This window comes from Pongo abelii, chromosome 1, assembly GCF_028885655.2.
Source record: "Pongo abelii isolate AG06213 chromosome 1, NHGRI_mPonAbe1-v2.0_pri, whole genome shotgun sequence".
Taxonomy (NCBI): domain Eukaryota; kingdom Metazoa; phylum Chordata; class Mammalia; order Primates; family Hominidae; genus Pongo; species Pongo abelii.
Genome location: NC_071985.2, coordinates 210,923,816 through 210,948,788, shown reverse-complemented (window position 1 = coordinate 210,948,788; position 24,973 = coordinate 210,923,816). Strand labels below are relative to the sequence as shown.

Genomic DNA, 24,973 nt, shown 5'->3' with positions numbered 1-24,973 from the left:
GAGGAGAGGAGCCCAGTGCTGTCAGGCTGGGTGGCCCCCAGTCCCGTAATGCAGTGTCCATCATTTCTTCTCGTCCCAGGCTTCCACCCGCCGGGGACTCCTAGGGCCAAGTGCGTTCATGCCCCTTAACACACCCCACACTCTGCAGCCCCATGGCACATGGTGGAGACACAGAAGGGGAGACTGAGACCCTGAGGGTTCCTCAGCGAGGCAGGGGAAGAGCTCTGAACACCTGCCCATGCCTGGCACGGGACAAGGCATCGCACGTGTGTTGTGCACTGAATCCCAGCCACTGGCCTGGAGCTGTAAGAAGCCTCCATGTTACACAGGGGGAACCAATAGACACAGGTGGCAGGTGTGGGGTCGAGGCTGGAGCCCTGCTACTGCCTGACAGCCCCTTCATCCCTAGAATCTCATGTGAGGAGAAGAGGGAGAGGGGAGAAGGCATCTTAGCTCTGCCAGCCTGGTCCTGATGGGGAGCCCCTCACCAGCCATGGTGGGCTCCAAGCCCAAAGGCAGGGCACCCCCAGGATGCAGGCGAGGAGGGTGGTGTTGGCAGGGAAGATGGAACCGTCAGGGAAGACCAGGTGCCCCAGCGAAGGAAGAGGCACCAATACTGAAAGCCAAGGCCACCCCAGCAGACAGAAGGGAGGCCAGAGGGACCAGTGATTTGCTGAAGGCATCTGGTCCGTGGAGTGACAGGGCTGGAAGGAGAAGCCAGGGCCCTGGCTCTAGCTGGGGCAGCCCGTGCACCACAACAGCTGCCTGCCGCCAAAGCGGATCCATCCTGGGGGTCCACCTCCAAGTGTGGCCACTGGGATGGGGCACATGGAAGTTTCTAGAACAAGGCTTGCAACTTGACAAGTGCATGTGAGGCTTGTTTCTGGGGGCAGCTGAGCAGAGGGGTCAGAGCAAGGCTTTGGGCCCCAAGAGACCACTCAGTGTGTGACTTTGGGCAACAGCGTACATCCTCCTGAGCCTCAGTTTCCTTATCTGTAAAAGGGGATAATAACTTCCTCCTATGGATTCTGGGAAAACTGAGTCTCAGGCACAGCAAATGCTAACATTGGTCGTTAGATGGGATGAACCTGACTCTGGGGGAGATCTGTGCCCTGGGGGCTTGCGTTTACACACACACGCGCGCGCACACACACACACACACACGCACACACACACACGCCCTCAGCCAGATGCTGGGGCAGGGGACAGTTCCTCATTTCGGACACTGACTGCCGGTGGGGGGATGTGGACAGGGGTATTGCTGTGGTCAGTCTGGCTCTGCACCCAAAAGAAAGTGTCAAGTCAGGGAAAATTCTGGGAAAGGGGATGTGGGATTGGGGGAGGGCACGAGAAGGGGAGGGGGCCCAGCCCTGCTTTGGGCAATCCTTGCTCTGACCATTCTGACACCGTGTCCTCTTGCCTGGGAGAGGGGAAGCAGATCTGAGGACATCTCTGTGCCAGGCCAGAAACCGCCCACCCGCAGGTGAGGCCTGGACCCCTGCCCAGGTATGGGCAGATGGCCATTTCCTCCACCTTCCGCCACCTTCCTGAAATGTGGTGCCAGGGGCAGCTTGGTGTGTGAGGGGAAGGAGGGTTCCCACTCCTGCTGGGCCCCAGGGCCTGGGCTGAAGAAGAGGTCCCACCATCCATCCATGGTGAGGCTCCTGGGGGAGGCAGGAAGGCGAGCTCCCGAGGGCTGAGGAGGACGGGCCCTGGGGAATGACAGGGTTCGGGACAGGCGAGGGGCTGGCAGGGACAGCTCAGCTCTCTCCCTCCCAGTTCCTTCTCCGGGATGGACATGGGGCCCAGCTCCCTGCCCCACCTTGGGCTGAAGCTGCTGCTGCTCCTGCTGCTGCTGCCCCTCAGGGGCCAAGCCAACACAGGCTGCTACGGGATCCCAGGGATGCCCGGCCTGCCCGGGGCACCAGGGAAGGACGGGTACGACGGATGGCCGGGGCCCAAGGGGGAGCCAGGTGAGTCTGCTGGCCTGGTTTGGGGGTTTGGGTCTGGGGCAGGGATCAGAGTGTCTGTCTGGGGCTGACCAAGGGGGCGGGGGACAGCAGTAAGTGCTTGCCTTGCTGTCACACCTGCCCCAGGGCAGAGTCGGACTCTCATGGTGTGTCTGGCTCCTCTATCCTCAGAGCCCAGGCTTCAGGCCACCCCAGAGGTGACCTTGGGCCCGGCGCACCTCCGTGCTCCTCCTCCTCCTCACCCGATTATAGGGAGGGAATAAGAGCGCCTGCCCTCAAAGGTGACCAGGAGGCTCACAGGAGACAGTGCAGGGAAAGTCTTCTTGCCCTGCAACATGGGCACCTGGGGAAGCTGGGGCCACACAGTGAATATATCCAATGCACGACTGCTAGGGTTCAAATCCCAGCCCCACTGATTCCCTCTATGTGATCCCGCACAAGTTACTTCACCTCACAGTGCCTCAGTTTCCCCATCTGTAAAATGAGGAGATGGCAGCACCTGCTTCACAGGGTTGCTGTGAGGATTAAGTTAACTTAAATACAAAACAGCCCTGAGCACCTGGGAGGTCTATATAGGTGTAGGCTATTTTATCATTGGTTTTATCAGATATCCATGCTCACCTCCTTCCTTAGGATTCTGGATAGTTGGAGGGGTGGGGAGTAAGAGGTCAGGATCACAGCCAGAGAAACTTCTGTTGGAGGTCCACAGGCAATCCTTGGCATAAGAGAAGGGGGCTGAGGCTATGAATGGGTGACTGGGGCTGGAACTGGAGCCCTGGGGGGTGTGAGTGCCTTGTCTGTGAGTGAGCTGGGCACATCTCAGATGCTGGGCATGCCTGGAGCCAGCCTGGGGTGACACTGAGCAGAGGTGATGGGGTGACAGAGGCGGTGGAAAGAAGGGAGGCCAGTTGAGAGGAATGTTCTTAGGAGTGGTCCCACCATCATCTTCCCTCCTGGATAGAGGGAATGGCACCAACATTCCAGAAGGAATTCTCCAATTTAGGGTGAGCTTAGGGTAAGCTCAAAACTCAATGAGGCCTCCAGGTCTGCCATTTTCCAGGAGCTTGTACCTCACAGCTGCCTCTGACCATCTCCCTGCCCAGGGTAGCTGATGGCCACCCATGATTGAGCCCCCAAGTTCCAGGTGTGGTCTCAGTTTTAGGAAATGATAAAACCGAGGCCACAATCCCTTGAAGAAGTGATTGACCCTCATTTTGCAAATGTCAAAGCTGGAGTTCAGAGAGACCGAGCAACTTGTCCAAAGTCACACAGTGGGATCCTGTCCAACTCCCAAGTCCACATTCTCCACCACTGCCCTCGGCTGCCTCTCAAGCCCCCCCTCTATTGCTGTTTCCTGGCCCCCTCCCAATTGGTGGTTTGAAGACATCACGAAGGATGAGACGCTGCTCTGCTCAGCATCACTGGCAGCCATCATGAGGACCAGACACTCCAGAGCATGCTTCCTATGGTGTGCCTGGCACTGTGCCTTCTCCCACTCCACCCTTTCAGGGACTCCCTCTTCTATTATGCCCGTATCTCAACTGAGCAAATACAGACTCAGGGAGGGAGGTCACCCACCCAGGGTCACAGGTGTGAAGGCCAGGTCTGCTGGGTCCCGACCCCACACTCCTAATGGTGAGGCCTAAGAGGTTCATAAGCCATAGAGGATCTGTCATAAATGGGTCTACACATACACCCAGCCTGACAGAAGTCAGAGGAGGAAGGGAAACATGAGGGCTGATGGGGGTGGTCAAGGAGGGCTTCCTAGAAGAGGAAACTGAAGTCAGCCCTTAAAAGATGAGTATGATTTAGATAAGGGGAGAAGAATCTCACAAAGGCTCAGATCATCAGGGCTGGAACAGAGTGAGACACTGGGATTCTCCAGACTTGAGTTAGAGACCTGACTCCACCTCAAACTGGCTGCACGGCCTTGGGCAAGTCTCTGACTCGGCTTCCTCATCAGTAACATGAGGGAAGTTGACCCAGGCCAGCTGTCATGGGGGCTGACGTGGGCTGAGTGGGGCTGGGGTGAGCTGGAGAGAGCAGGCCCTGCAGTGGGGCGGCTTCTATTCGGCTCCTTCCAGTGGTTCCCATGTGCTAACCTGGGGAATCCATCTCAGGAGCAGATATAGGTTTTGTGGGACTCTGAAGCTTATAAAATGTTGAGGGTCCTCTTTATGAAAAATAATACAAACTGACAGATACGCTTGATTGCAGAGGTGAGAGTGGTTACAAAAATTTACACATGTGACAGAATTATACTGGAACCACAAACACACACACACGCAGTGTATATAAAACTGGTGAAGTCTACATAAGCTCTGTGAATTCTAGGAATGTCAGCTTCCTGGTTTTGACATTATACTTTAGTCATGCAAGCTGTGTCCCTGGGGAAAACTGGGTGAAGAGTCCCTGTTCTTCTGTTTCTTCAACTTTCTTTGACTCTATATTTCAAAATAAAAAAGTAGAAAAAAATTAGAAATACAAAATTAGGCAAAAGGTCTTGAAGGGGCTGATGCAAGTGGACAGAACCTGAAACTTAAGCTGCCTCTGACCAACCTTCTGATTTTTTGTCAAGAAGGTGAATTTCAAATTTCAAATAAGTTCTGAATTTGTTCATGTTGGGCTCCAATTAAAAATTTTAAAAAACTTTGTGCAGGCCAAACAAGATACTTGTGGCCACATGCCATCTGTCCGTGGGCTGACAGTCATGGCATCTGAGATCCCGCCCAGCTCTGAGCTCCCTACTTGCTTCATCACAAATGTGGAAACTGAGGCCAAGAGACAGGGAAGTGCCTTAGACAAGGTCAGAGGGCAGGTCGGTGGAGAAGAAGGACTTGAACCAGACTCTCTCTCTCCCCTCCAGCCAAAGCCTAACTCCCTGCACCCTGCTTCTAGGGAGATAGCCCTTCTATGGGAAGGGGATTCTAGAGACCAAATGCCAGCGCTGTGTTCCCTGGAAGACACCCTCAGGGTCCCTCCTCCCTGTCCCCCACCCTATCACTTTCTCCCTGCCTTCTCCATCTCCAGGAATCCCAGCCATTCCCGGGATCCGAGGACCCAAAGGGCAGAAGGGAGAACCCGGCTTACCTGGCCATCCTGGGAAAAATGGCCCCATGGGACCCCCTGGGATGCCAGGGGTGCCCGGCCCCATGGGCATCCCTGGAGAGCCAGGCGAGGAGGGCAGATACAAGCAGAAGTTCCAGTCAGTGTTCACGGTCACTCGGCAGACCCACCAGCCCCCGGCACCCAACAGCCTGATCAGATTCAATGCGGTCCTCACCAACCCACAGGGAGATTATGACACAAGCACTGGCAAGTTCACCTGCAAAGTCCCCGGCCTCTACTACTTTGTCTACCACGCGTCGCATACGGCCAACTTGTGCGTGCTGCTGTACCGCAGTGGCGTCAAAGTGGTCACCTTCTGTGGCCACACATCCAAAACCAATCAGGTCAACTCAGGCGGTGTGCTGCTGAGGTTGCAGGTGGGCGAGGAGGTGTGGCTGGCTGTCAATGACTACTACGACATGGTGGGCATCCAGGGCTCCGACAGCGTCTTCTCCGGCTTCCTGCTCTTCCCCGACTAGGGCAGGCAGATGGGCTCGAGCCCCACAGGCCTTCCACCTCCCTCAGTTTCCTGCATGGACCCACCTTACCGGCCAGTCTGCATCCTTGCCTAGACCATTCTCCCCACCAGATGTACTTCTCCTCCAGGAAGCCCACCCTGACCCACCCCCGCTGCACCCCACCCCATGGGTTCTCTCCTTCCTCTGAACTTCTTTAGGATACACTGCTTGTGTGGTTCCTGTGACACTTAACCAATGCCTTCTGGTACTGCCATTCTTTTTTTTTTTTTTTTTTTCCACGTATTGGAAGGGGTGGGGAGATGTATAAATAAATCATGAAATCAATACATATGTCTGGCTCAGATTCCTCATTGCTGATTCCTTGAGCTTTGGATCTTCACCTCTGCATCAGCCATAGCTGTCTGTGGGCTCTGGACTCAAGGCATCTGGTGGGTGCTCAGGAAAGCTTGGCTGCCAGTGTTGGGACACTCAGCACCATTTGGCCTGGTGGGAGAGAGATGTTCTAAGTGTGGTTACACGCTGCCAGAGGTCCCCAAGGGATCATCTGCTGTCACTTTTTTGGGGGAGAGGCACCGCCATCATTAAAGGTATCCAAGCTCACACGTAAATGGGAGTCAGTTTGACCTCCTGGGCCTGTGCTGAACCTCAGGAGCATTTACCACGGGAGGGAATTGGGCTTGGGTAAGCCCAGAACAGACAAAGGCAAGATGTGCAATGAATTTGTGCTGAATGAATAAGAAATTGGTGTGAATGAATTAATGCATAAGTGGGTAAGTGAATAACTAAAAGCAGAGTAAATGAATGAATGAATAAAAATCATAATAACTAACATTTATTGAGCACTTAGTATATGCCAGCCATTACACTAAGCACTTTACACATATTAACTCATTTAATATTCATTATCACAGGAGCAATGATGCCTCATGTCATTCCATGTTTAACACCAGTCTCCCCTCGTAGAAGGGAGGCCCCATGGGGGCAGGGACCATGGCTGATTTGCTAAGAGCTCTCTCTTCTGTGCCTAGATGCTCTGAGATGGGCATGAGGGGGAGACAGAGAGAGAAAATTCGCCCCCCAGATGTCTGACTTGCCCCAAATAACTCACAGACTCTGGGACTCTCAGGAGATCTGAAACCACTGCTGCCCACCAGCCATCAAGTTTTGACTGTGAGGTTGTTGGTGGTTGGACCCAGCCACCATAGTCCTTCTTGGAGGATGATGGAAGCCCACAATTTGATGTTTCAGGTACAAAAAGATAAAAAGTCTAACTTTCCTATGCAGACTCCAGGTCCAATTCTCAGCACCCAGTCAGACTCGAGGCTCACTCTAGCCTGGGAGAGCCTGGCCTGTCCTGGCTGTGATCACAGCTTGGTTCCACAAAGCCCCATGGAGTCATGGAAGTACCAGACAACTGAGGCGTGGGCTGTTAAGAGCAGTGGCTCAAGCTGAGTTCTACAACCACCTCCATTCACTTTGGCTCCTCTGTTTGGGAAAGGGGCTGTGTCACACCTCCCTGACTTTGCCCATGCAGTCCCTCCCACTCATGCAAATCATCCATACACCTGGATGATATTCACTTAACTGTCAGGAGTCAACACAAACATCACCTCCTCCATGAAGCCTTCTCCGATTTACCCCTTGGGTTCCCACAGTGCCCTCCACAAATTTGGGCACAAATTCATGACTCCTTAGAGCCCAGGTTCCCAAATCAGGTGGCAAATAAAATTAACCTAAAGACTTATTTAAAACAAAATAAAACAAACAAAACCAGATTTCTCAACTCCAGGCTGTTTTATAAAGGTCTGGAGAAGCCCAGGCTGTAAATGAGTTGGCAGTTTGCAGGGGAATCTGATGCACACAGCTCACCAACTAGCTTTTGTGCACTTAGTCACTTACAGGTCTGCCTCCCCTTTAGACTGTAAGAATCGTGGGGGCAGGGCCCCTTCCATACATACCTGGCACATGACAGGGGCATGAAAAATGTGTAAGATGGGAAGGAGGGAGAGAAAGACACACACACGCACACACACATATATGCATATACACATATATACACATGTATGTAAAGACACATGTACATACACACATACACACATATGCATATACACATATATACACATGTATGTAAAGACACATGTACATACACACATACACACATATGCATACATACACACATATACCATACAAACACATACATACACATATACGCATACAAACACACACATATACAAATATACACACATATATGCATATATACACACATATGTACACATATACACATACATATATAGGCACATGCACAGACACACACATATATGCATACACATACACACATTTATACACATGTATACACAGACACATGCACAGGCATCCACACATCCACACATACAAAAATATACCTATATACACAGATATACACATACACACATGTATACACGTGTACACACAGACATACACATATATACACATACACACACATATACACTCATGTAGTATTCACACACTTAGATATATGCACACACACAGAAACACACATATACGCATATACATGCACACACATACACACACGCATATGCATGCACACACATTGACACACACACATAGACATCCACTCATCCACATACATTCACAGACACACACATAGACACACATACACACATAGACACTCATGCACATGTTCACACAGATATACACACAGATGCATACACACATACTTACACATATACATACACATACACACATATACATGCACACACATACACACATGCACATACAGAAATACACAGTGGGAGAGCAGGAGGCATGGGCAGAGGAACCCGGACGGTTCACTGAGTCCAGTGCCCCCGGCGGGGACAGCACGAAGGCCACGGCCACGGCATCCACTGCTCTCCTCCATCAACCCCTTAGCCGTCCGCCAGGCGAAGCCATGAGTGATACATCTTTCTTCTCATTTCTCTTTTGTTTAAAAAATCAATACACCATTTATGTAGGTCACAGTGTCAGATCAGAAACCTGTACTTTGGAAATGACAATTTTTGTGCCATTTTTATTTTCCATAATTGTTTCCTTGTTGTTCTCTCTTCGTCAGGGGAGGCAAGCCTTTGAAAATGCCAACTTGTCTGCCTTGCTGACGGGAGGCGGGGGAGAGTTTTTCAGTGGGGCAGGCAAGGAGGGGTGGACATGGGGCAGGAGCCAGGACAAGACACCCCAAGCTGCAAGGAACCCCTTTCCAACCACAGGAAGGTGAGGTGTGTAGGTTTCTTTTTCCACTGTTTGCAGGGATCAGGGATTTTCCACTCTCAATCAGGGATGTGAGTCCAAAACTTTGTGGGTACAGAGACCAGCTGGCTCCCATTAGTGGTCAAGGCCCAGGGACCACTCAGCTCCTGATCCCCAAGTCCAGGCCTCCTCCTAATCCAGGCATGGCTTCTTTGCTCCTGAGTTCCAAGAATTCCATCTTCTCTTCATATAAGTAATACCGTTCCCATGTTTGCAGTGGGTGCCCACCAAGAGCTGGGTACTCAGCTGGCCCTGGACATGGCAGGGGGACCTCGCTGGCCCCCAAAACAGCCCAAGGAGATAGGCGTTCATGTTTCCCATTTCTACACGAGGAAACTGAGGCCAGTAAACATTCCCGTGGCCAAATAGTTAGCAAGACGCAGAGCTGGGGTTCAAACTGCCAAAGTCCGTGCTCCTAACCCACCTCTGCTGCTTCCTGTTCTTAGCCTCAATGCCTCTACCCCAAATTGACATCCATCTTTTCCCATTGCCCTTAGCCACCTAAGAATTACAGGCCCAGAGGCTGGGCACGGTGGCTCACGCCTGTAATCCCAGCACTTTGGGAGGCCGAGGCAGGCAGATCAACTTGAGGTCAGGAGTTTGAGACCAGCCTGGCCAACATGGTGAAACCCTGTCTCTACTAAAAAAATACAAAAATTAGCTGGGCTTGGTGGCATGCACCTGTAATCCCAGCTACTTGGGAGGCTGAGGCAGGAGAATCGCTTGAACTCGGGAGGCAGAGGTTCCAGTGAGCCGAGATCGCACCACTGCACTCCAGCCTGAGCAACAGACTGAGGCTCTATCTCAAGAAAAAAAAAAAAAAAAAAAAAAAAAAAAGAACTAGAGGTCCAGAGCCACTCGGCTTTGGGAACGCTCAGAAGCCCTCAACTTGCAACCTACTAACTCATTTCTCCCTTTGTGGAATCCAGTGCTTCCTCTCTTCACCCTAGCCTGGGTCCCTTTGGGACTATAGCTGACTGAGCTCAGAGACCTTTTGGTTTTATCAAACTTATCTTTCCCTCCTGTTCACCCATTGTTAGTTAACACTTAATTTCCACCAAGCTGCATCCACAAGGCCAGTGAATTTCCATCTCCAAGCACAGATGTCAAGAGGGCCCTCCAGCTCTTGGTGCTTGCTGGTCATCATGTCGTCTGAGATGCAGCCACAGGGAGAGACTGATATCCTAGTGCCAGGGATGCCAGGGATGCAGGCTTCCAGGTCTGCATCTGCCACTTCCATGAGGCGTCGGCCCCAGCAGTCACGTCTTTCTGTGACGTTTATCACAGGAGCAATGAAGCCTCATGTCATTCCGTGTTTAACACCGGCTTCCCCTCGTAGAAGGGAGGCCCCATGGGGGCAGGGACCATGGCTGATTTGCTAAGAGCTCTCTCTTCAGTGCACATGGAAGCAAACACTAAATATTCGTTAAATGGTGGGTCGCCCCTCTGGGCCTCAGTTTCCCCATATATAAAATGAGGAGGATGGGCCGAGTGACCTCAGCCCCTCTCTGGCCCTACCTTGGCGTGATTCCAGGATCGAGAAGAAGCAACAGACCCCTGCCTGGGCCTATTATTGTCATCAGCGTCAAGCCCTGCTGGAAGCAGAGGCAGGGGTATCAATAAATAAGGAACACATTTAAAATTCATTATGAGATTATTTTCTGAGAACAGGGAAAGAGCAGAGGCACAGAATGGGAAGGAAGCAGAAGAGATGAGCCCAGAAAGGGGAAGCCTGGGACATGAAGTGATATTAACAATGAACACGTGCACAGCCCTTTACAGTTTACCCCCAGACACTTCCTCCCCTGTCATTTCCTCCATTATCCTCCCAGTGGCCTGTGAGATCCGTATCTGTAGAGCAGGTACAATTACGGTCCCATCCTACAGCAGAGAAAATTGGGGCTCCCTTGGGGCTCCCTTGACTGAGAACACGTAAACTGGCAAGTGGCAGAGACGGGATTGGAATCAAAGTCTCTGACTCTAAGCCGGCGCTCAGGCAGCGGGCCAGCCACATGATGCTCACTGAGGAACACCCCTGCCCAGTGTGGAAGATCACGAGGTCAGAGAGCCTGGGAGGGTGAGCTGTGGATGTTCCCCCAGGACGGCGTGTTCTCCCCACAGCTGCTGAGTCGGCAGAACCAAACTTGCCACCCACCCATCTCATTTACAGTAAATCCGGTGGGTTGCAGAAATGGGACCTGAAACTGCCTGAGGGCAGCAGGGTTGGGGGACAGTGGGGGACGGGAAAGGGGCCAGCCTGCTGGGCCTTGGGAGGGGACCGTCAGGGGAAAGCCCTTCCCGCCTCTGGGGAAGGGAACTTCCGCTTCGGACCGAGGGCAGTAGGCTCTCGGCTCCTGGTCCCACTGCTGCTCGGCCCAGCGGCCTCACAGGACACCAGCTTCCCAGGTGAGGACGGGGCTTGGCGCCTGGGGGAGGCGGCAGGGCCAGTATGGCAGAAAGTGGTGATTCCGTAAGTGTGAGCTTCGCGTCGCCTGCCTTGGAGCCACCTGGGCTGTTTAACAGTGCAGGTAGCTGGGCCCAATCCCAGACCTATGGGATCCAGCTCTCTGGGGTGAGGTGGGGAGTCTGCTGCCACCCAGGGCCTAGCGGATGGGCAGGCCACCTAAAGCGGGAGCCTGGCACATAGGAGCTTTGGCATCGCAGACGCTTGAGCTGAGTCCGGCTCTGCATCTTCTGTGTTGGTTATCTTGGGCAAGTCACCTAACCTCTCTCAGCCCGGCCCCGCTACAGAGAACAGAACCTCTCAGCACTGCTGTGCCGTAGAGGACATCAAGCTTACAAAAGCTTAGTGCGTGCCCTGGCTCAAAATTTATCAGTAAACCAGAGGCAGGAGTGGGATTATAACCCAGTCGCTCCTGCCCAGCCCAGCATTTCCCCAACACCTTGCTTATTTCCTCATACTCTGCTGAGAAAGCTCAGCTTGACTCTTCCAAAGAAATAAGGGGACATGCACGTAGAGTTACGATGAGTTCTCAGCTAGTACTGAGTGAGCGCAATGTTTGTGCAGCGGGGGAGTGGGATGTGGCACTGCACGGGGCAGGGGGGACCTTATTTCTTCCAAGCACCTTCTCCTGTCATCCTTCCGGCAGCCCTGTCAGGTTGAAATCAGCATTGCCAAGAGGCTCAGAGAGGTTAAGGCACTTGCCTGAGGTTATGCAGCCGGTAGCAGATGGGGCTTTAAAGTCAAGTGGGCCTGACTCCACACTGGGGAAAGGGACTGCTGGACCGAAGGAGATGGAAAGGTCAGAGCCTGGGGGGAGGACAGAAGAAACCAGGCTGGCAATGATGATGGGCTGGCACAGGCAGGAGGCAGTTAAACCAGATGAGTTGTAAGCCCTAACCCCAAGGCTGAAACTCGGTGGCTTTTGAAATGGGCTAGAACCAGCACTTTTCCACTCCCCCTGCCCCTGGCTTCCCCAGGAAGCCCAAGTCCTGTCAGTACCCTGCTCCTCACCCACTCCCCCCACCAGCTGGTTGCAGCTCTCCACCCCTGGCTGCCTCCAACTGACAGAGCCCCTCCCTCTAAGCCCAGTCTTTCAAAGGGATTGTCTTTTTTTACTTCTCCAACCATCTTCCTTTCTGTTCAACCACTCAGGAATTCTTGGATGACAGTGATAATAATAAAATAGCTAATATTCATTAAGCATTTCCAACATGCCAGGCTTTGTTGGAAGCTGTAACTCATGTCCTCGCACATACCCTATGAGGGAGAGAGTAGCAGTATCCCCACTTTATAGGAGGGTAAACTGTGGCCAGAGAGGAGTGATTTCCCAAGTCCCTTAGCTAAGAAGCAGTAGAGACCTTATGTGAACGCTGAGTGTTGCTTTCCTTGTGACACTACAGGCTCCCGCCACCAGGTGAATGTGTGCTGCCTAACAAGAGCAGCAGTCATCGGGGTGGTTAAAAGCCACTTTCACCGAACACTGACCATGTACCTACCACTACTCTTGGCATGTCCCATGCATTAGTCCTTTTATCAGGCTGTCTGGCTTCAAAGTTTATGTTTTTACCACCAGGTACAGTGGCCTCTTAACATAACATTGAGTTTTAAGAGCCAGTGGATGTGGGTTTGACTCCCAGCCACACAGGAGCTGTGTGACTTTTACCAAGGTGCTTGCCCTCTCTGATCCCATTTCCTCATCTGTAAAACGAGAGAGCAAGAGTACTTTCTCAGGGGCTGAGTATCAAATTACATGGGATAATGGCATGTAAACCATCTGGCTCAGAGCCTGGCCCATAAGTACCCAACTTATTAAAGTTGTTAAATTGCCATTTTGTACAACCTTTAGCAAGAGCAAGAGTGAGAGCTGATGCTTATTCATGGATAAGCAGGACCATGCCCCTGAGCCACCCTGTCTTCAGAGCATAGAGCCTGACAGAACCTAAAGCTGTCACCAGCATTCCCTGGCCACACTCATCTTTACAGCTTCCTTTCCTTGGTGCACATTGTCTGGCATAACTCAGGGCTTTCAGCAAGAAATTGATCAGGACTAGGCTAAGGGGCTGAGGCTGGTTTGCAGAGCATAGGAGTCAAATATCAGCAGGCTTTGTCTGGTCCCAGGGAGTCCTCCACATGCCAGACTCTGGGGTTGGCACAGCCAGCATGTGGCAGACAAGGTAGGAGTTTGGCCACAACCCTGCTGTTAAACAGTTTGCTGGGTGATTTTTGGGTAGGTTGCTTTCTAAGTTCCGATCCTCAGTTTCCTCATCTGCAAGATGGGAAATTCATCACAACCCACTTCCCCAGGATGTTGTGAGGATCAGAGAACAGCAGCAATGGCAGTAGCAGCCACAAGTCCCAACAAGAGCTTGGGGCTCAGGGCTTTGTGACTCTTTCCCATCCATGGTCTCACCTGGGTCCCTGTGGCCACTCTGGGAGGTAGGCAGAGACCACTCTGCTCCCCCATTTTAAGAGAGGATACCGTTCAGCCTCTGAGGAAAAGTTTCCTGGAGGAAGAAGGCTTTGACCCAAGCTTTGAATGATGAAAAAAATTTGAATCTGGGCAAAGGTGGAAGGGGCTGCCTCAAGAGGTAATGAGCTGCCCATCACTGAAATGGTGAAAACCATGGATGGAAGAGCCCTTAGCAGATATGTCATTTCCTCACACTCTGCTGAGAAAGTTCAGTTCAGCTTGACTCTTCCAAGGAAATAATGTGATGTGCAGCTAGCGTTGTGATCAGTTCTTAGGGCTGAGTGAACACAACATTTGTGCGGCAGGGGAGTGCGATGAGGCACCGCACGGGGGACCTTGGCAGAGGTGTCATTGAGGAAACTTAAGAATAAGCTGAAGTGTCCTCGGGAACTGCCATAAGCGGTAATTCCTCTCCTAGGTATAAACCCCAAAGAATCAAAAAGATACTCAAATCCTTGTTCACAAATGTTCATAGCAGCACTCTTCACAATAGCCAAAAGGTGGAAACTTCCCAAATGTCCACCAATGATGAGTGGATAAACAAATAGCCAAGCGAAATGGTGTGTGCCTGTAATCCCAGCTACTCGGGAGGCTGAGGCAGGAGGATCACTTGAGCTCCAGAGTTCGAGACCAGCCTGGGCAACACAGTGAGACCCCATCTCAAAAAAAACCAAAAACCCCAAAACCAAATTGTAGTATGATCTGTAAGTGGAAAGACACAAACGGTATTTTCCTCTGCTCTCACACCACAACGATCAACACAGAAGACTTCTGTGACCAAATGTGGGGGGTTTCTCCCCACACACCAAGCAAGCAATCAAATCTGCTGGGTGTCTTTCCACTCAATTCTGACACTGTCTAGAAAGAGCATCAGACCCCACAGGCTGAGAGCTCAGTCCCACAAGACTGCTCCCCCTCAGACACCAGTTGCAAGTCCAGGCCCCCAGAACTTCTGACAAATCAGCTTCAAGTTGGGGTTCTCACAACCCCCTCCTTGGGTTTGGTTTCTTTGCTAGAGTGGCCCACAGAAGTCGGGTAAACACGTTTACCAGTTTATTATAAAGAATAGTATAAAGGATACAGATGAGGAGATGCTCAGGGTGAGGTATGAGGGAAGAGGCGTGCCACTGTCATGCCCAGGTCCCTGGGCACGCTGCCCCCGAGGAACCTCCTCGTGTTCAGCTATTTGGAAGCTCTCTAAACCTAGTTCTTTGGGATTTTTATGGAGGCTTTATTATGTAGGCACGATTGATTAAGCCATTGGCCATTGGTAATCAATTTAACCTTCAGCCCCACTCCCCTCCCCAGAGGTTGGGGGGTGGGGCTGAGAATAGACCCTCTAAGCCTGCCTTGGTCTTCCTGGTGATGAGCCCCATCCTGAAGCTACCTAGGGGCTGGCAGCCATCAATCAATCATTAGCATACAAAAATACCTCACTTTGGAAATTCTAAGGATTTTAGGAGTTGTCTGCCAGGAAAGAGGTAGAAGACCAAATATATACTTTGCAATATCACATGTATCCATACAATGGAGTATTATTCAGCTATAAAAAGGAATGAAGTACTGATACATGCTACAACATAGAAACATGGATGAACCTTGAAAACATTACCCTAAATGAAATAAGTCAGACACAAAAGGTCACACATTGTATAATTCCATTTATATGAAATAATAGGAATAGGTAAATCCATAGGGACAGAAAGCAGATTCATGGTTGTCAGGGCTGGAGGAAGGAGGATTGAGAAGAAACTGCTTAACAGGCATAGAGTTTTATTTTGGGGTGATGAAAAATCTTGGAACTAGATGGGAGTGAGGGTTGCACAAGACTGTGAATGTATTCAATACCACTAAAATGCTTGCTTTAAATTGGTTAATTTTATGTTGTAGGAATGTTGCCTCAGTTAAAAGTATATAGGCTGAGGGTTAAACTAGATGAACTTAAAGGCCACTTTGTCCTGAGAGCTAATGGCATGGAACACTGGCCATGCTGACAAGTTTGAGACAGCCCACCAGCTTCTTCCTAGTTCTTTGGGATTAAAAAGCGGCCATCACTGCCCTCTTGCCAGAGTCACAGCTCTGAGAATATTCTACCAGCAGAAACAGCCTGGTATGCTGGCAGGGACATCGGCTTCATTCCTTCCTGTATGACTCTGAGCAAGTGACTTGGCCTCCCTGAGCCTCAGTGTCCCTTTGATGTAGGAATCACAGTAGATGCAGGGATGCTCTAAGCATGCAAGGTGGCCCGTTCATAAGCAGCATCATACCCTGAATTCAGAAGCTCTACTGAATAAGAGCTTTGGGGGAATAAAACCCCAAACTCATAGTAGCCTAGTTACCTCTCCAGTCTTGCTTCCTGTCACTTGAACCCTCGCTCCCCTCTGCCATACTGGCCTCTTGTTGATCCTCAACATCCTAACCTCTGTCCTGCCTCTAGGCTTTCTCCATACTCTCTGTCCTTCTGGAACATTCTTGCCCCCACCTTTTCTGGACCTTCAGGTCTCAGCCTAATCATCACTTCCAAGAGTGGCTTCCCCTTGGAGAAGACTTTCCTGGTGGGAGGACTTCCCTCACAAAACCTGCCACCTCCCACCTCCAGCCCAGTTACTCTGCCTCCCAGCATCCTTCTCTTTCTTTCAGAGCACCAATCACAGTCTATCACTATTTCTATTTACTTTATGCTGACCCGTTTATATCTACCTGTTTATATCTGTTCCCACTATGGGCACAAGACCATGAGGGCAGGGACTGTATCTGTCTTGTTCTTCACTGAATCCCCAGCACCTTGCACAGGGTCTGGTAGATAGGGGACAATCAGTGAACATATGGATGGAGGAATGGATGGATGGAGGGACAGATGGAGGAATAGAGGGATGGATGGATAGATGGACAGAGGGATGGAGGGATGCAGGGGCAGAGGATGGATGGATGGAGGGTGGATGGATGGATGGATGGACAGATGGACAGAGGGATGCAGGGATGGAAGGATGGAGGGATGGATGGATGGATGGATGCAGGGATGGAGGGGTAGAGAGATGGATGGATGGATGGACAGGAGGATGGATGGATGGATGCAGGGATGGACAGAGGGATGGATGGGTGGATGAATGGATGCAGGGATGGAGGGATAGAGAGATGGATGGATGGATGCAGATGGAGGGATAGACGGATGGATGGATGGATGGATGGACAGGGGATGGATGGATGGATGCCGGGATGGAGGATAGAGAAATAGATGGATGGATGGATGAATGGATGGATGCAGATAGAGGGATAGAGAGATGGATGGATGCATGGATGGATGCAGGAATGGAGGGACAGAGAGATGGATGGATGGATGCGGGGATGGAGGGATAGAGAGATGGATGGATGGATGGATGGATGGATGCAGATGGAGGGATAGAGAGATGGATGGATGGATGGATGGATGGATGGATGGATGGATGCAGATGGAGGAATAGAGAGATGGGTGGATGGATGGATGGATGGATGGATGGATAGATGGATGGATGATAGGATCACCACGGTGGTAACCTCTCACACTGTCTTCTCCTCCACAGGACGCATCTGACACAGTATGATGATGAAGATCCCGTGGGGCAGCATCCCGGTACTGATGTTTCTCCTGCTCCTGGGCCTAATCGATATTTCCCGGGCCCAGCTCAGCTGCACCAGGCCCCCAGCCATCCCTGGCATCCCGGGTATCCCTGGGATACCTGGCCCTGATGGCCCACCTGGGACCCCAGGGATAAAAGGAGAGAAAGGTACCATGGGATTTAGCAGCATACTGGTAATACTGACCAAGTTTCCCGTCTCCTGCCTCCCAAGTCACAGTTGCCTACCTTTGAGACTGCAAAAGCACTGGCAAATCCAGCAGCTTGCTGAACCCTTGCAGTAACTTTGCAAGGAGGGCATTCTGATTCCCATTTTACAGAGAGGAAAACTAGCACCTAGAAAGTCTACTGACTTACTCAAGGTAGCCCAGTAAATGTTGAGGCTAAGACCAGACCATGGATCTCTTACCATTAAATTCAGGTGGAAAGGGAGTGCCACTGTGGCCACAGAGTCCTGTGTTTAAACTTACCTCCTGGGCAAATGACTTCTCTCTGAATTGCTATTTCCTCACCTGTAAGATGGGGGCAATGGTACTTTTGTGGGGTTGTCATGGGGTTCAAATGAGACTCCCAGCTTTGAAAACCCCTCCGTAAAATTTGGTTTATTCATTCATTTAACCTACGGTTATAGAGCAACCCTCTGTGCCAGTCACTCTCCTCACATAATCTCATTTTGTACAATCCCACAAAATATCTTCATCCCCATTTGACAGATGAGGAGGCTGAGCCTCAGGATATGTGACTCAGTCAAGGCGACACCACTACTAATGGCAGATGTGACATGCAAAGCACATCTCTCTGTCTCCAGATCCCATCTTCTCAGGCCCTATTCTCTGCCACTCTGCTGGAAAATCGGCCTTATCTTGTGTTGTGCCAAACCAAGAGGTAGTGGCTGCTTGGGGGGTGGAGGGAGAAGGAGTCTAAAGTCCATTTCCAGGAGCAGCAAGAGTGAAGTCCATGGTTGATTAGGGATGTCTGCCAGGGGTGAGGGATAGAGGGGGACAGCACTCATTATCCCTGCTCTAGCCTGAACAAGGACCCCCACACAAGCTGGGGAGGAGGGCCGGCCTAGCACCTTCCTCAGCAAGGAGCCATTCCCCTCCCCACGGGCAGCAGCCGCCAAGAAGGTCAAGCATATCACAGACTCAGGAAGCTCGGCTGGAGGGAGACCCCGAGCCCCTGCCTGACACTGCCTCCTTTGTTTTACAGATGGGAGACTGAGGCTCAGAGAGAGGCAGGGCCCTGCCCAAGGTCCCAGCGTAGGCCTCCTTCTTTTGGTCTCAGTGATCTCATTTATTTGGTCTCTGCTTTTCCAGGGCTTCCAGGGCTGGCTGGAGACCATGGTGAGTTCGGAGAGAAGGGAGACCCAGGGATTCCTGGGAATCCAGGAAAAGTCGGCCCCAAGGGCCCCATGGGCCCTAAAGGTGGCCCAGGGACCCCTGGAGCCCCAGGCCTCAAAGGTGAATCGGGAGACTACAAGGCCACCCAGAAAATCGCCTTCTCTGCCACAAGAACCATCAATGTCCCCCTGCGCCGGGACCAGACCATCCGCTTCGACCACATGATCACCAACATGAACAACAATTATGAGCCCCGCAGCGGCAAGTTCACCTGCAAGGTGCCCGGCCTCTACTACTTCACCTACCACGCCAGCTCTCGAGGGAACCTGTGCGTGAACCTCATGCGTGGCCGGGAGCGTGCACAGAAGGTGGTCACCTTCTGTGACTACGCCTACAACACCTTCCAGGTCACCACCGGTGGCATGGTCCTCAAGCTGGAGCAGGGGGAGAACGTCTTCCTGCAGGCCACCGACAAGAACTCAATACTGGGCATGGAGGGTGCCAACAGCATCTTTTCCGGGTTCCTGCTCTTTCCAGATGTGGAGGCCTGACCTGTGGGCTGCTTCACACCCACCCCGGCTCCCCCTGCCAGCAACGCTCACTCTACCCCCAACACCACCCCTTGCCCAGCCAATGCACACAGTAGGGCTTGGTGAATACTGCTGAGTGAATGAGTAAATAAACTCTTCAAGGCCAAGGGACAGTGGTCTAATTCAACTCTGTGTCCCAGCACCTGGCACACCAGAAGTGCCATGCTCAGAAGTGTTGGTTACATGAATGAATGAACTATGAATGAATGAAGTCTCTGTCCGTGTGCTGCTCTGTGCCAGCCACACTGTGGGAGGCAGGGGTCCAGCACCAACTATGCTCCCAGTGGTAGCCTACACCTTTTCCTGATTCTCTCATTAATCCTCACACTCCTCCTGGGAGAGGGCGCATCATGCCCAGCTTACAGAAGAGCAAACTGAGGGTCAGAAGGGATGAAGGGATTGTCCACAATCTCACAGCAGGGCTGGGATTCAAGGGCAGGCCTGCCCACTGATGGCCTGAGACCTTTTTTAAAGGCAACATGTCTAGGCCAGCCCCTAAAGGGGTTCTGGGCTTGTCCCTTCCTGTTACCCCTACCAAGGATCAAGGGGTCCTCCTCCAAGGCTTTAACTGACCTTGGAGCAGGAACTTTTCCCTTTTTTATTCTCCCCACATGCCCTTCTTCCCAGTATCTTCCCAGCCTAGCACAAACTCAGCCATCCAGTTAGAGTAAATGTCACTCCCCTGCTCAAAAACCTTCAGTGGCTCCCCACTGCCCACCAGATACAGTCCCAGCCCATGAACCTGGCCTTCCAGCCTCACTCTACTGGGCCTTTCTGTCTTCTAAACAAGCCCACCTCAGGGCCCTTCCTCGCTCTGTTCCCCTACCTAGAAGCCTTCCACTCTGCCCATCTACCAATCCTCATTTAAGCCACACCTCCTCCCTGAAGCAGGAACACCCTAGCTCTCACATGCTCACTCCTCTGGCCTCCTCTAACTCCGAAGCGTGCACAGCCAGCATTTGGCTCCTCACCCTGTCTCCCCAGCTAGGCTGTAGCTCCGCACCCTGCTCATCTCTGAGCCAGCACAGAACCCATGATGGACAGCAGCCACTCAGTAAAGATTTATTGCCTGATTGGCTGAGACCACAGGACTAGGACTCCAGAGTCCCGCCCAGCTCTGCACCTGCTGTCCTCAGCCTCTCCTACTAGCCCCACCATCAAGACCCTCAACCAATCCTGACCTGAGATGGGAGGGATTTAAGATATTCCCACCTGTGTCAACCAGTCCAGCCTCTTGTTTGGCTGGCCCGTCTCTCAGGACTCCATTCATTGGGTGCAGATTCTGCCCTATCTCCTGGGCCTAGGGCCTGGGCTTGATGACCTGCCCTAACCCCAGACTGTCCAGACCTAGAATCTTTTCTTCAGGAGCTGGCCCTTATTTCTGCTGCTCAACCCTTTCAATGCAAACTGCCTGGCCTTTGACTCTAATACTAATAGTTATGATAGTAATGGTCACACAACAATTGAATTACGGTGTATCTAGTGCTTTGTGCACATCAGCTCATCTATCCCCAACCACAACCCCTAGGAGGAACATAGTATCATCCTCATGTGGCTACATGACAAAAAATATAAAACCCAGAGAGGGCAAGCAATTTGCCCAGGGTCACATAGCTGACAGCTACACAGCCAGGTTTGGAGCCTGCTTCTGTTTGCCTCAAAGTTCATCACCTCCTTGCCACCCACATCTGTTGAAACCCCTTCTGCAGCAACACCACTCTGCAGCCCCATCACCTCTCACCTGAACCCATCTGACCTCAGGAGTTCACATTCTCGAGCCTCTGCAGTTGGGTCCATCCATGCTAGGCTACACTGCACCCAGAGGCAGAGCTGGCTGCTAGTGTCGAGCATGCACAGAGCACCCCCTCTTGCTGCACAGACCCAGGCAGAGCCAGGCTTGTCTGAGAAGTCAGAGCTCCACGCTCCTGCCTGCTTGTCTCAGGAGCTGCTGTCAGGCTGCCTGTCTCTTCTGCAAGACCAACCCTCCTCTGACCCCTGACCCATAAACCCTGACCCTGCCCGCTATCTTCCACCAGAGCCCCCAGTCAAGACACTCATAACAGTGCCCTTGTTGGGCCCTCCCAGGAGCTTCCAGACCTGCCAGAAATCCAGGCTCTGACTGTGTGTCTAGCCATGGCCATCACAGTCCAACATCCCTTGCTTTACACAGATGTGCATGCATCTCGACTCTTCACATTTATTTATTTATATTTATTTTTGAGGCAGGGTCTTGCTCTATTGCCCAGGCTGGAGTGCAGTGCCGTGATCATGGCTCACTGCAGCCTCGATCTCCACAGCCCAAGCAATCCTCCCACTTCAGCCTCTCAAGTTGCTGGGACTACAGGTGTGCACCACCACACCCAGCTAATTTTTGCATTTTTTTGTAGAGATGCGGTTTCACCATCTTGCCCAGGCTGGTCTCGAACTCCTGGGCTCAAGCAATCCACCCGCCTCAGCCTCCCAAGGTGCTGGGATTATAGATGTGAGCCACTGCGCTCAGCCTTCACCTTTGTCATGGCTCTTTTCCAACCAGTTGGGATAGGGTTGCTCCTACAGCTCTCTGGGGAGATGGGTGAGGTTTCATTACAAGAACCTGGACCAAGAACAGTGTGGGAACCCAGAGGTGATCTGAGATGGGTCCTGGTAGCTCACCTGTTTTATCACTGCCCAGACACCTTCCTTTTCCCCTTGGTCCCCTTCTTAGAGGGAGTGGGACTCAAATCTTCTGCCTGGGCTAGCAGTTGGGCAGGGAAAGGAAGGGAAGCAGTTCTCCTCAGGCTTATGACTCTTGACCCTCATGCACCCCCTTGATCCTGACCCCCATCCTTCAACATGCCAGAGCCCTTTTACTTGCAAGTGACAGAAGCCCCTTCAAACCAACTTAGGAGAAAAAAGGGAGTAATCAGAAGAACCCAGGAGCAGGGGAGCTGCTCAGTCTCAGTGGACACAGGGTCAAGACCTGGGTGCCCCCCAGACCTGGACTGGGATATTACTCTGAGACCTCTCTTCTCTGCATCTCTCTCTGCAGAACTGCCCTCTCAACTGTGAAGGCAAGTGGCTGCCCCCAAATGATGTCTGGACCCCCAAGTTAGCCCCTGTCTTTCATAGAAGTGACTGAGTCTAACATCTCCAATCCCCAGTTCCCAGGAGAGAGGATGCAATTGCCCCTGCTTGGAATCAGGATACTCCTAGCCCAATCAGCTGAGGAGCAGATCATTCTAATCCAGTGCCTCTCAAACTTCAGCAAGCATCACAGTCACAAGAAGGGCTTACTAGAATTTGCATTTTCTAACAGTTCCCATAGGGTGCTGTCGCTTCTGGGTTTGTTTGTTTTTTTTTAAATAGAGATGGGGTCTTGCCATATTGCCCAGGCTGGTCTCAAACTCCTGGGCTCAAGTATTCCTCCTGCCTCGATCTCCCAAAGTGCTGGAATTACAGGCATGAGCCACCTCGCCCGGCCTGTTGCTTCTGTTATGGAGATGACCTGTTGAGAACCACTGCCCTCATTATGTTGTTCCCATTCTGTGGATAAGAATATTGAGACTCAGGGAGGGATGTTATTTGCCCATGTCACACAGAGGATCCAGGATTTCGATCTAGGTCTGTTTAATCCACGTGTTGAAGGCCTGTGCACTGTGGCCAGACTACAGGCAACCCCTCCTTTGTTTCAGGCTTTGTTCTTTATAAGTCTTATCTCGCTTAATCCGTGGTGGGCAGGTACTGTTGCTATGACCTTTTCACAGATATGGAAACTGAGGTACAGGGAGCCCAATAGGTGGAGCCAGTTCTCAGAACAGCACTGGCAGGCCCTGTTAAATATGCCACCTTCTGACTACAGTGCTGAGTCCTGGCTTTACCCCCTGTTGATCCTGACCGACATGCCCCTCCCAGTGACCCACAATGCTTTGAGTCAGTTAAGAGAGGAAAGGAGAGGAAAGGGCAAAGAAGCAGGAAGGTGGGGGCTTAATAAACAATGGTAACAACAGCTCACACCATGCACGGTTCTATGTACTTCATGTTAACCTGTGTAACCTTTACAATCATGTTCCCCTTTTACAGATGGGAACACGGAGGCAGAGCAGTTCAGTGACTTGCCCGAAATTCTGCAATTAGTTAAGTAACAGAACCAGGTTCAACGCCCGGCAAGTCAGTTCTGGAGCTGCTGCTCTGTCACTGCAGACAGAAGGATCCCCGAAGGGTGGTGCAGGTGGCAGTTGCGGGTACTAGCTCTTGACTTAGACCTGAGTCCGAACCCTGCCTGGGCTTCTCACTAGCTGCGTGGCTCCCATCAAGTGACTGCCCTGGTCTCCTGTTTTACCCCCATACAAATAAACAATGCACCTGTGATGTCATGGTGCAGATCCTTGATTCTTTTCTTGGCTTAGACTCCTAGAAGTGGACTCCCCAGGTGAAAGGATATGCACTTTTGAAGGCTTTGAAATATGTTTCCAAATGGAGGGATGGGCTGTCAAGGCTGAACATGCCAGGCCTGTTCCAGGCTTGCTGCCACCAGAGGGGAGCAGACACCAAGACAAGGACTGCCTGGAAAAGGGACCGGTGGTTATGCGGGACTGTGGAAACTCTTCCCTGCCTGCTCTCTTCTTCCCTAGGCCTTCCCACTCTCTGGGTGGGCTATGAACTTCCAGGGCGGTGCTGAGGTCAGCTTTGAAGACCCAGGTTCCTTCTAAACAGGCGTCCTCAACGTGAGGTCCCAGCATCAGCATTGCCTGGAAACTTGTCAGAAATGCAAATTCTCTGGCCCCATCTCAGTCTGGCTGAATCAGAAAATCGGAGGGAGGAGCCCAGCAGTCACCTGCCCAGGTGATTCTGATGCAGCCAAGCTTGGGAATCACTGCTCTAGACCAGAGGTTGCCTCCTTTTTCCGTAAGCAACCAGGAAGTATTTTAGGCCTTGCAGTCCATACAGCATCTGTTGCAAGTATTCAGCCCTCTTTTTGAAACATGAAAACAGCCATGAGCAATATATAAATAAGTGAGCATGGCTATGTTCCAATACATCTTTATGAACACTAAAATTTGAATTTTACATAATATTCTCGTGTCACAAAATATTTTCCTTTTGTTTTTTTTTTCAACCATTTAAAAATGTAAAAACCATTCTTAGCTAGCAGGCTGCACACAACAGGCTGTGGGCCGGATTTATCCTGTGGGTTATAGTTTGCCAACCTGCTCTAGACCCAAATATGGCTCTAACCTTGGAAAAGATGAGCAGGAAGTTGAGCCCAGCACTGCCTGACTCCCAAGTCAGTGCTCCTTACTGTAAGTTCGTCTGCCAGATCCCAACCTTGGGACACTGGCAGAAAAACTCTCTGGGTCTCACTGCCTTTAACAGTAAAATGAGCATTGCAATCTCTGTGCAATCTGAGGCACTGGGTCTCCTATTTTACTGGGCAATGGGATCCCCTGGAAACTTGCTAGCATGCAGTTACCATCGCAGAGGTGCTGATGGTTCTGATTCCATCAGATTAGACAAGATCTGGAAGGGCCTGGGAATCTGCACTTCTCTCAAATACCCTGCATTGGTTTCAAGGTGGCCCTCCACCTCCAGCCAGGGGCTGGGCTAATGAACATGAAAGCTTGAATAGCAGTAGACGCAGCCTCTTCCCCCAGGAATCCAGTGGCTATATGGGGAGAGA

The 24,973-nt window shown here is 51.5% G+C and overlaps 2 protein-coding genes across 5 annotated transcripts; both read left to right on the top strand.

The window, feature by feature from the left end:
* Positions 1-1,402: 1,402 nt before the first annotated feature.
* Positions 1,403-5,886, top strand: C1QC (complement C1q C chain). 3 transcript variants are annotated; one of them, XM_002811322.5, is made up of 3 exons: positions 1,403-1,483; positions 1,780-1,973; positions 5,001-5,885. In XM_002811322.5, exons 2-3 carry the CDS (start codon positions 1,793-1,795, stop codon positions 5,555-5,557), a joined length of 738 nt encoding a protein of 245 aa, XP_002811368.2. In that variant the 5' UTR covers positions 1,403-1,483; positions 1,780-1,792; the 3' UTR covers positions 5,558-5,885. The 3 variants fall into 3 exon arrangements, with proteins under 3 accessions (XP_002811368.2, XP_002811369.2, XP_024087184.1); XM_002811323.3 differs by having other exon boundaries at positions 1,403-1,506; XM_024231416.2 differs by lacking the exon at positions 1,780-1,973 and having other exon boundaries at positions 1,409-1,483; positions 5,001-5,886.
* Positions 5,887-11,068: 5,182 nt separating this feature from the next.
* C1QB (complement C1q B chain) lies at positions 11,069-19,552 on the top strand. 2 transcript variants are annotated; one of them, XM_002811327.4, is made up of 3 exons: positions 11,069-11,245; positions 17,334-17,537; positions 18,704-19,552. In XM_002811327.4, the coding sequence occupies exons 2-3, from the start codon at positions 17,351-17,353 to the stop codon at positions 19,276-19,278; spliced, it is 762 nt and encodes a 253-aa protein (XP_002811373.3). In that variant the 5' UTR covers positions 11,069-11,245; positions 17,334-17,350; the 3' UTR covers positions 19,279-19,552. The 2 variants fall into 2 exon arrangements, with proteins under 2 accessions (XP_002811373.3, XP_054411944.1); XM_054555969.1 differs by lacking the exon at positions 11,069-11,245 and having other exon boundaries at positions 16,669-17,537.
* The last annotated feature ends 5,421 nt before the right edge of the window (positions 19,553-24,973 follow it).